Source organism: Amphiura filiformis, chromosome 4 (genome assembly GCF_039555335.1).
Source record: "Amphiura filiformis chromosome 4, Afil_fr2py, whole genome shotgun sequence".
NCBI lineage: Eukaryota > Metazoa > Echinodermata > Ophiuroidea > Amphilepidida > Amphiuridae > Amphiura > Amphiura filiformis.
Genome location: NC_092631.1, coordinates 82809190 through 82821826, shown reverse-complemented (window position 1 = coordinate 82821826; position 12637 = coordinate 82809190). Strand labels below are relative to the sequence as shown.

The 12637-nt window shown below is 37.5% G+C and overlaps 1 protein-coding gene across 1 annotated transcript in view; it reads left to right on the top strand.

Moving 5' to 3' along the window:
- Positions 1-276: 276 nt before the first annotated feature.
- LOC140151521 (E3 ubiquitin-protein ligase TRAF7-like) overlaps positions 277-12637 on the top strand; it is a 174976-nt gene continuing 162615 nt past the window's right edge. The window contains exon 1 of the mRNA XM_072173889.1: positions 277-532. Coding sequence (XP_072029990.1) covers positions 519-532 — 14 coding nt within the window. The 5' untranslated portion in view covers positions 277-518. The remainder of the gene's footprint in view (positions 533-12637) is intronic.

Sequence of the window (12637 nt, the reverse complement as noted above, 5' to 3'; positions counted from 1 at the left end):
TGCTCTTTTTTACATTGAAAAAAAACCACCCCTTCTCTCATCAATTCATGAAAATCCTGTGGACGAGATCCAAAACATTAATTTTATACGGCCTTACAGTTCGAAGCCCGGGTTCGAAGTTGATAGTTGAGTAGCTCTTTCAGTGTCACAGTGCAGTGCCTGTTTTTTTTTCAGGACCAAAAAGTTTCATTGAAAACAGGCTGGCAAGCCTGCTGGCAATCAATGTGGTGTACTTTGGGTTTTGCTGGTACACACGGGACGCTGCTCTATCGCGTAAAGAAATACGAATCCTGCCAACATCGGGTACCCATAGACCGCAATGATGATAAAGATGCGGATGCGTTTTGGTATAATATGCAGTAGAAATCATCGATGAGTCATATCTAAGAATTGCCTGTTTATCCCAAATCGTTGTGTTGTCATCATCTGCGATTCAAGCTGTTATGGTTTCCGTGGTTCATCAAACATGGCTGGTATCTGATCAACTCTACAGCTTACATGTGTGGTTGTAAACACACATGACACACGAAAGGTAAGCTTATCGAATACGACTTGCTGCATGTCAAATCCCGTGTCAAACACAATGTATGAATGCCATTCAATGATGTAGTCCTGCATCCCATCATTAGTCCAGAACAAAATCTTTACTTACTGACATGATTGTGTTCTGGGCCTGAACTGTTTTGCTCCTAAATATTAATAGCAAACTATGAGATAAAACCATTACTATCTACATACATGTATGCCCCGAGTCGAGATGCAAATTATTATAGGCCCGGCCCGCACTCACCGCAGTGATCTCAAAACCATGACTATGCCCATTGCCCCTCGTCTCGATGCATAGTCATGGTTTTGAGATCACTGTGGACCTATAATTTTAACTACACCCATCGAATGTGTGTCATCAGCCCTCAGATCGGCCCTCAGACACACACACACAGGCATAGAGTTGTGCAGTAGCATGTTTTGTTGACATTTTTTGTCAATGTTTACATCAATGACAGAAGTACTCCCATAATTGAAAACTCCAATACAAAGGACATCAGGAACCCATGGATTCAATCCATGTAAATTTTAACCATGCCCCGAATATATTTGTTTGATGTATAAACTATATTGCCCGAATAAAAGCAGTCAATATTTGTTTGATGTAAACTTGTTTTCTGAAATCAAGTTTTCTCAGCAATCAAATCATCACTTTTACGGCATACATGTAGTGACTTATGGTCACATGTCATGAATTGGTCATCTTTTGTGTAACATAATGTTAAATGATAAAAATATCACCAATTTTGATTCACTTCAACACAACTTTTAATGAATACATTTTAGACCATTATAAGTATATATTTCTGGAAAGCTTATATTACAAGGATGCCAAATCAACAAAGTATAACATCATAATACAGGGTGGGTAAGAAATATACAGGGTGGAAGATCAACAAAATTAGCATCTTTCTTGTCATGGTAAACCCCATATTTTCTTTTTCTGAAAGTTATGTAGCTCAAAATAAATATGGATTCAGAAAGACATTGCATGGGCCCTTCAAACAAATTAGGAAGAAAAACTTTGGTATCTCTTGCGTTAAACATACAGGGTGGTCAAAAATTGTAAAATAATTTTAGAATTTTAATGACATTATCAATTAAAACTTTTTTCCTCCATGTCTGGCACTAAAACTAATAGCATAATTGAATTCCTCATCAAATTTCCTTCAAAATATGTGTACTTTTGAATAAGCAGGGTGTCTCAGGCAAGAGAGAAATGTCGGAGCATTACGTGTACACTTTGTACAGTAACATATAGGGAAAACTGTCTTAATTAGTATTTAATTAAGCAATTAATTAGTTGCATCTTTTGTTACAGTTGATCTACTATGCGGTAGATCTACAGTCCAGGATGATATATGTGCAATTTGTGGTCCATGCTAGTTGTACTTTTTAAGATACAAAGGTTTGAAGTTTGCCATATTTTCACAATTTTGTGTACAATCCTATGGGGAGCACCCGCCCCGGCGCACCCGCCCCGGCCCCTCCATTGACACATGTTACATATTGAAGTATAACTCTCAAAGTAGTTGTCCAATTGACTTGGGGTTTTTTGTATTTGATAAAGAACATAATTATCTATAAAATGACACCAAACTTTCTACAATAGGTATTATACTTTTAGAATAAACCAAGCTTGAAGTGCGAAGAAAGCGTTTTCATGTTACGGCCCCTCCATTTTTGGGTGACCTATTTGTGACATGCGACCTTATGAGCATTTTTTCACAAAATGAGTTACATTGATATTCATAATCTATGAATCATTCGTTTTTATTATACACATGATGAGATCAACAAGCAATTGTTTAAATAATGTTATTCCATTTTACTGTGAAAATAATAACCTACATAATATTGGTCAATACCACATATTCTAGGACATAGTGACCTACAATGTATGATATGCCATAGGACCTGAGATATGTCACTGGACATGTCATGGACATTTTATTACAAAACTCAACTTAGCACACAATATAATAAATAGAAAATGCGGTCTATGGCAAAGGTGACCTATGTCATAACTGTCAAAATAAGCCTAGGACATACCGACATATAATTTTAACCGTTAAATTTAAGTACCGTAATCAATGTGTTTGAATTAATTCAATTTTATAATTGAAATAAGTTTTAAACATCAGTCAACTATATCATTGATGCTATTCTGGATCTGGATCTGGATCTGGATTGATAATCAGCACCGCCTCCTCTGGAGGATCACGCTAATGGGGGTTAGGGTCAGCTGTTAGATACGCTGGATTAAATGTTCTTTAAGCCTTTCTTTAAAGGATGGTGTAGAAGGTGCCTCGATGACCGAGGGGGGCAGGGCATTCCAGTCGACAATTGTTTTGGGAAAGTAAGAGTTCTTATATACTTCAGTTCTTGAGTTGAGATGTTTATATCTTGCAGAATGTAGCGAGTGCTCTTAGTTGGAATCAGCCGTTTATCCGCAGCAGTTACATGTAGATCACCCTTTCTGATTTTATACAGATTGGTGAGTCTAGCAGCTTCTCTTCTGTTTTGAAGAGATTGCCATTCTAGTTCTTGTAGCATAGATGTTACGCTGCTGTATCTGCTATAGTTACTACAAACAAAACGGGCTGCAGAGCGCTGTACTTTTTCAAGTTTAGTAATATTTTTCTGTGTGTGCGGGTCCCAGATGGATGCTGCATATTCTAAAGTAGGTCTCACAATAGATTGATATGCTAGGATTTTTGTTTCCTTAGGTGCTGCGTGAGGTTTCTCTTCACCAGACCCATGACAGAGTTAGCTTTCTTGACAGTATTGTCAATGTGGAGGTTCCACGACATTGTGCGAGAAATCTCAACGCCAAGGTATGGGTTTGAGTCGACTGATTTGAGTTTTTGCCCACATAAAAAATAGTCAAAGACTTGTGGTGTGCGCCTAGAACTAGTCATTCTTATCACAGTACATTTTGTAGGGTTAAATTGCATTAACCATTTTTGCTGCCAAGTTTCAAGGTGGTGTAAATCATCTTGCAGAATCTTGTGGTCAGACTTATTGCGAATTGTGTGATATATTAAACAGTCATCCCAAAGAGACGCACGACTTGCGAATTAATGGACTGCGGCAAATCATTAATATACAGGAGAAATAGGAGCGGCCCCATCACTGTGCCTTGCGGAACTCCTGATATTACATTCTCAGCTGTGGATTCGGTTCCATCAACAACTACTTTTTGGATGCGACCGGTAAGAAATGACTCAATCCAATTATAAGTTGAGCCACGAATACCCAGATGGTCTAGCTTTGACATGAGGCGGCGGTGAGGTACTGTGTCAAAGGCTTTTCGGAAGTCTAGCACTATGACATCAGTCTGGTTTCCTTGATCAATATAGTAGGCAAGATCATCGACCGTTTCAAGTAGCTGGGATTATGAGGACCGCTTTCGACGAAATCCATGCTGGACATTTGTTAAGATGTCATGCGCTTCACAGTGATTTATAATGTGCTTAAATATACAATGTTCCATAAGTTTACAGCACACTGAAGTTAAAGAAACAGGGCGATGGTTGGATGGTAGTGACCGATCTCCTTTTTTAAACAGAGGTGTGATAAGTGCTGTCTGCCAATCAGCTGGTAGGGTGCCCGTTTGAAGACTCTGCGTGAACAATGCCTGGAGAAGGGGCGCTGTTTGTTCTGCACATTCCTTCAGTATTCTAATCGGTATGTTATCTGGCCCTGATGCTTTGTTAGGGTTGAGTTCAAGAAGTACATGTAGTTTCAGTATACCGTCACAGGAAAACACAAGAGGAGGAATTGTAGGTAAACTATCTCCACTCATCTCGGGTATGTCTTCAGTTGTTTCCTGAGTAAAGACTGATTTGAAATAGTTCGATAACACATTTGCTTTCCCCAGCGGATCAGAAGCGATGTTGTTACCTGATTTTAATGGGCTAACACCACATCTGTCTGTCCGGAGATTTTTGACATATTTGAAGAAGGCCTTTTTGCTATCATCCTGATCAGGACTGAAGATTTCCGCAAGGTGGGAGTTCTGAGCTTCACGAAGAGCTTTGTTGTATTGTTTTCTGTAGTCACGAAATTTCTTCCATAGTCTTTCATTGCCAGTCTTTTTTGCTTTATTATAAAGTCTCTGTTGTTTATTCCTCATTCTGTGTAGTTTCCTGTTGAACCACGGTGTATTATGTCTTGTGGTGCTCATCTTGCTGGGGACATATTTATCCATGAGCATGAATAAATTATTTTTAAAGTCAGTCCAGTTGTTCTCCACTGTCCGCTCATTACAGTTTTGTAGGTAACCCTCAACGTAATCGCCAAGATCCATTTTCAAACTGTCTAGATCTCCTTGGAATACATAAAGATCTTACGTGGAGGTTTCTTATGTATTTCAGGCTTTAGAGATGAATCCACTAGGACCGCTTCATGGTCGCTAAACCCAGGCATTACACTGATATTATCAATGAGTGAGCTATTTGATGTGAAAAATAAGTCTAATACATTTGCTGTTGTTCTGGTGACTCTTGTTGGTTCTAATTGGATCTGGTCCAAGTTGAACTTATGACAAATATCAATCATATACTCCGACTGGGCGTGGTCTAGTTGCCCGGCCATGACTTGGTGGTTTTCCCAACTCACGTCTGGGAGGTTGAAATCCCCACATAGCCATAAGTTATGTTGGTCTCTGTGCTTCTGCTGGAGATCACATAGGACTGTATCGAGATTTTCAAATGAGCTACAACTTTTCTCACTCGGTGAGCCATAGAAAGCTACTACGTGGAGCAACTTCTGGCCCTTGATTTTAATTTGCACTACCATAGCACTTCCATTCGAGGACAGATTTTCCAGAAGTGTCGCTGGAATTTCTTCCTTCACAAGGACGAAAATACCAAGGCCGGTGTTATTTGTAAAGGCCCTGTAGCCTGGAGGGAAAAGTTCATTGTAGTTTCCTTTGAAAGAACTGGTAAGTTTAGACTCTGTTCCAACTATAATATCAGGTTTCAGGGAGTCAGCTGAGTGAAGGAGTTGCTGTTTCTTACTCTTAATCCCTTGAAAGTTTGCCGACAGAATACGGAGGAGGAGCGTTTCTGGACTTTCTTCCGGTAGTGTGAATAGGCGAGGAAGTAGCTTTAGGTACTGGACCCTTGCCATGTTTCTCTGGACTCATACTACACGTGTCCTCGATATCTAAGCTAGCAAAACTGTTTGATGTGTTTATGGACCAATTTGAAAACAATGATGTGCTGAAGTTTGGTAAGCCACATGAGCAACAATACCAAGAGATATTTGATGTAATCCCTTCATAAACACATGTTGGCATGTTCATGCAATCTTGATGGAACCAAACTTGGCATTGATCATAACGCACACCAGCCGTTTGCCATGTTACATTGTTCTCATAAATACCACATGGATATTTTACTTTACGGGCTCTTCTATACGGTCCTGGATTTAATTCAAGGTCCCACGAGTTAAGAAGGATTAGCATAAACAAGTATCCCTCTTTCATCTTCAATTGTTTTGGAGTATATTTCCATAGTGATTTAGTGTTCATACAAGAGAATAAGATACATGTGTTATCATAACGTGGTTGATGAAATGATGATACATTTGGTGATGAAATACCATACTCTGGTTTGGTGAAGTTGAGCTCAATCTCTTCATACTTTACAGATGAAGTAACAGCAATTCTGATAAATAATGTTAACAGGCAAAACAATAGCACTTGCACAGAATTTCCCATTTTAATGTCGACTATTGGAAGCCCCACCCCCCATATAGGGAACTTAGCTATACATGGTCGCCATCTTGGTTTTCATGACAAACTGTTGAATTCTGCACCAGGTTGAACGTTGCAAACAAGGTCTCAAAATTGCAGCTCCAGGTATTGGTCTGGTAACTTGTGCGAAGAAATTGTGATAACCGATGCTGTTTGGATGGAATACACCAGCTTTCACACTCCCAGATGATGTTATTCTAGGGTTTATGGGAGCTTTTTTGCCCCTGAAAAATTTCGCACGTCCGACTTGATCAGCTGACCCTTCACCTTACCAAAAATCAAAAGCATTAACTGATGACTGAGTAGGAACAATTTTTATGTATGGCTATTCATTTAAACACTGAATTTCAAGAAACATGTTTTTTGAAATAGGTCACTTATAGTCACTATGCCGTAACGGCGACGAAATGTCCCAGTAGTCAGTACTAGCCATAATGTTCCACAAGCAAGTTATCTCATAAGTGGATAACTAATATTGAACATATTAACGTACATAATTTCACAATCCAACAAAATAATTATGACTTCTTGTGTATGATGCTTTGCAAATCTAAGTTTCAAAGTTCAATAAAGTTGATACCAACAATTTTTGGCGGTTGGTGAAGTTCATCACAAATTCAGTTCATTCATGCATGTAGTCTTCATTCCAGTCTTTAAACAGGTTCAGCTGGGAGTATGTTCTTGGATGAGCTTGAAAAACCATCATCATCTCTCCAGACTACCATGGATACATCAGTATTGTACGCACGCAATGGTGGTGTTAATTTAACCAAGATGAAAAAGTCGAGAACTGCAAAAAGAAAGTCACAAAATAACAAAAATTTTGTGATTTGCAATGTCCAAAATACATTTAGGAAAATAAAAAGGAATTATGACTGTCTTTCACAAAAATAAATAAAATTTCCAAAATTACTTAATTCAGAAACATCTTTTCCGATCAAGTTGAATATCAATTTTGTGATTGACAAACGTTTTCTATAAGTTTTCAACTCAACATGTTCATAATATTACTCACATTTATAAATTGGGTACAAAAATACAGTCCTCTTGTACTGATTATATAATGTGAATAAGCACAAACAACTTTTAATATTGTTTCTGTAATAAATTTCTCATTTCTCAAGTGAAATTAAAACTAACATTACGGTACTTGGTTTCCAATAAAAAATATGATAATATTTTAGGTGCACAACTATGCATAAATATCTCAAGATGAAGTTCAATATTCACATTAAATCCCCAGCAATCATTGGATTAATAATTACTTAAAAACAGCATGCATTTTCATTTAAAACACTTCACCAAATAAGATAAATTTACCTCACTTCATAATTATGTCTCGGTTGACTTGCAGCAAAATGCAGATGACATCACCACACCACACAAACTCCATGCTACACCAGCTTTTCTGGATATCATCTCACAGATAGTGTGTTGCAGAACAAAAATTGGCCAATTTGCTTCACAAGCAAAACTAGATATCTCAATACTTTTACTATCCTTTGAACTGCAATTTAAATTGACACATCACAAAAATGTGTTGCTTACTCCAAGATCTCAAAAATGCAAGTGAAATAAAATGCATCTGGGTTGCTAAGTAAGCACCAAAAGTAATTATGCATATTCTATTGTTAATTCCACAAAGTTGAAAAACTGTGTAATACAATGAAAATGGAACAGTCCATATACTTGAACTTAATGGACTGATTTAGACTCCCTGGGAATATCCCATTGTAATTCAAATCTAGAAAGTTATGTGGATATGAAAGGTGTGAAATGCAGACTTGAACTGGCAACCCATGATCAGGAAAATCTCTAAATTAGAAATCACTGGAAAAATCTGAACTCTGCTGTGACAATCACCTTATCGCATCAAATTATAATTATATAGCCACTTTGAGATCAAGCAATTGTGTTGATGCATAGCCGAATGGTTAGGGCCCTGAATTGTGAATCTCTGATATCAGTCATTAAATTGTATTGTGGGTTCAAGTCTGGAATGCACTATACATATGTAAGTTCATTCTCTGCATGGCTGTTTCTGTTATTAACTTACTCCCCTCTGGAATCAAGGCATGAGAAACCCTAAACCTTAAGACGAAATATGGCTTGTAATTTATATACTGAGTGACAATATATAAAGTAGTTACAGTACATGTATTTGAATGGGGCTTGAACTTCATCAATAAGTACTGCTGTTTTCTTTGTATTTTGCCAAATTTTTCATTTCAAAAACTACCAAATGACAATTTGAATATTAAACTTATCCTTCACTTTTAAGTAGTTAAAAAACAATTAAATTTTTTAACACATTTGCACTGGGATCACTGAATGGGATAAGGTAAATGTACTTGTACCAGTCACTGCCAGGTGGTGGTGGACTGGATGCGATATCGCCATTTTTGAAATAACACATAATCATGAAATCTTCACAAAAAATTCTAAATGTTTAAATGGTGTCAAAGCAAAATTATGTTATATTCTAAAACCGTTCAGGTGTGACAAAGTTCCTTACTGTTAGTATGTTGTTTTTCAATTTGTAAAGTGCTAACCATCTATTTTGAATGGCTGTTAACCTTTTAGTTTCATCAGCCTTGTACATCACGTGTTGTGATTAAATTGTGATTCCGAAATTCAAAATAATTTTGGCGCTCGACAGGATTGGCTGTATGACAGCGCAATGCAGTTTGATGACCAGATGATCATCATGTAGGGATTTCAGCATGTCATGCATGTTGAAAGGGGGAAACAAGGATTTATTGCATGTCAAGGGGGGGGCAAAGATATTTTGGCATGAATAGGGGAGGTAAGCAAGTTTTGGCAGACCATTTTGAGAATTCACCACCCTGGGGTGTACACATATTTTATTGCACAGCTCCTGATCCTTCAAGTTCAAGTTCAGGATTCATTGCTGATACACAAGAGTGCAGTAGGGATACAAAATATACATAGTACAGAAAGTGTTTATTTTTTGTAGGGCCGGGCGGGCAGCGTTAGTCCCGGGCGGGATCCCCGACGCCACACACTGTACATGTAGTTGCAACCCTGATTGTCAATCATGTTTTCAAAATTGCTTTCAAATGAGGCTTGTGTCCATGTGGTAATTTGGACAGAGCTACTTTGTTTCACCTTGAGTTTGGCAGTGATGCTAGTCATGCTACTGATGCTGTGTGTATTTTTGCAGGTCGCCCTTAGCATGTAAGCATATGAGCAGGGCGGTATTTACCAAAGGGCACTGTGGGCCCAGGCCCAGGGGCCACAATGGGGGGGAGGGGTGGGTAAAATATTGAGAGCAAATAATAATAATAAAATTTGAAAAAAAAAAAAAAAAAAACCGGAATTGGATGTTTGAATAAGTTGTAATGTGCATCTTTCTTTTGCCTGGTTGTAGGCCACAATTGTCCTAATTTTGCCTCATTTTAGCATTGAAATGTCTGATTTCTGTACACTTCACAATCCTGGTTTAGTCATTTAGGATACTAAAGCAACTTGAAGCAAGTCTAGAGGGTGTATGGTGTATTACATTTCAAGCTGAATTGGAGGGGTTACATTAAAAGTGAAACCAACTGCATCTTATTACTCCATATTCCAGAAAAATGCAGCACTAATTTTTGGAGTAAAAAATATCATCCCGTTTTGTCGGTGAAACTGCTAAATTGTAATCCTTTAGTTAGTTCTAACTGGCAAGGAAATCAAATTTTAATGATTGGTTACTGGTCAGTTTATGGAAATAATGGCCCAAAACATGCATTTTTAGGGAATTTTTGGTATGCTGTGACAATCAAGCCCAAAGACATGCACCAAAAACTAATTTCAAGTTATGCATTGTAATTTTCGGAAAACACATTTTCTAATCTTTTAATAACCAATTACCAAAAATAACATAAATTATTAAAATTAAGAGCTAACTCTTAGCCTATACTCAAGATTTTGAATAATTAGACAAGTCTTATAATTTTGTGACTGCACTTGTAGGAAAAAAAGTTTGACTTTTAATGCCAGTTAGAACTAACTAAAGGGTTAAAATTTAGCTATGTTTCATTTGGCCAAAAAAAGGTAATATTTTTTTTATTCCAAAAATTAGTACTGCATTTTTCTGGAATCCGGAGTACTGTACCAGACTTCTGTGCAGTCTACATATATGTGATGTGATTTTAAGCTAAATGAGTCTGATGTTGATCAAAATCAAAATTCTGTTTTCAATTTCACTGCATGAGCCATTCCTAGGCAGGGTTCGAATTCGTTTAAAAATTTTGCGTAGCAATTTTTGCCTAATTCATCATAATCAGGATACTTGCATATAGTTTAAAAGTACTATAAAAAGTGCTATACAAATGCAAAATTGGGTAGCAGTTACTTCAAAATAAGGAGCAAACTGCTTGCGATACAGCCGAATTCAAACCCTGTTCCTAGGGCTTTATTTTGCTGAAACCTCCATCATATCCATAATTAGACTTACAGTTCCAGAGATAATTATGGTCATTTTAGTGTTGCGTAGAACAATAAAATACAAAGGAAGTTGAATAATATTATTCCCAACATCTGACTCATTTTGCTTGATCACATTGCATTTGTGGCCATAAGAAAATATGCATACGGTACTGATTCAGTTTTGTTTTTGAACTTGAGCTCAGGACTGTTTGCAACTGATGAGGATGCTGCAGGTTACTTAGTCCATTGCCATAAGGTTTGTTTTCACTTCTCTATTTGCCTTATAATGCTCAAGATGCAGTCAATATTCAATTACATGTAGATAGTGCGTTCCAGATGGTTGCGTCTAGCTTATCATCAGTCTGATGAGGATCCAGTGTATGGCCAGGACGCATACATGCCAAACATGCCACACAATGCCCCGTCTATCTGGCAACTCACTCGCATCCAGAAGGCACATGCCAATGATTAAATTGTCTCTCTATGTAAAGAAAAATACATACGGTACCAGTAGATGTAAGTGGAAATCAAGATACAAACAAAGATGTGATACCAAGAGGTTATATGTAAAGAGTTTAAACTTTGCAATAACAAGTTCAGAAATAACAAGATTAATTTTGATATCTCAGTAGTCAAGTTCTAAATTTTGTCCCAAAAAAAAAAGGATTTATAGGTGTTTTAGCAACCAACAAGCAAAAGAATTTTATGTATGGTTCCAATTTTTTAATCATTATTCATAATTTGTATGTGTTTTTTTCTTTTTTGCCACCCCTTCTTTTACGGCAGGGGCATGTGCTCCCAATTCCTCCCAAAAATATGTGCATTAAGTGGGGGAGGGGGCAGGGGACAGTCCATCATTTAAATACATCACGATCTGTCGGTACATTTTGCCACTTTCCAAAAGAGTTATCTGATTGATGGTCTGTTTAAAAGCAAATTTACTTCAATTTGGCTCACAAAGCAGTTTGGAAAATGTTTGCATGCTTTATGCATGGAGGTCACCCTTTCAAAAAATGTTGAAATATTTAGGCTGTTGGTACATATTGCCCTCCGGTCTCAAAAAGCTGGCTTCGCCACCGATGTCCTGGCAGAACGGCAAGAAAGGACTTTATTGGGACAATGTGCACATGAAGTGCACAAAATGTTTTGTATTTTCACTTTTTTGGCCAATGATGGAGGTGTTTTTTTGGTGGGAAACAGGCTCCTTGCTTGCCTCTTTTTATGTTTTGCCTTCCCTCTTTCAAAACTTCCTCTTTCATGTTTTGTCAGAGGGGCACTTTTCCCTTTCATTTTTTGTCAAGGGGCACTCTGCCTCACCTGCCCCCCTACTGGCTACGCTACTGTGTCAAGGGTTAATTTGCAAAAAGGTTTCAATATTCAAGGAAAATATCACAGAGTTTTAACTTTAAGTTTAAAAGATTCTAGCTAAGAGTTAAAGATAAGTGGGTCATAACTTGCAATGAATACGGAAAACCATGAATGATAACCAGATAATTCGTTAGAACTATTCAGTACACTGAAACTTGAACATTGACAACAAATTCTACTCATTGTTTAATTGACAGAGGATGAACTTTGTAAGATTAATTCAAAATATAAGTTACATAATTGACATCAGTGTAATCACTCTGTTTTGCTCTTGAAAGAACTTAGTAAATGGGGATGAGGATGTTGGAGTCATACTTAAGTAGGGATACAAGGGGTTTTCACCTTCTGTGCGTCCATAATATGGAATCAATCTAGTTTGTGTGGTGGGGATGGTCTGGAGGGCTTCCTATCAATGCATAGTGTGTAGTGTGTAGCTTTGGTCCAAGAATAGGATCTCCTGCGTATACCCCACAGTTCAGCTAGCGTATCTGAACCTTGGTGAACTTTGAACCCTGTTTCCACATTGCA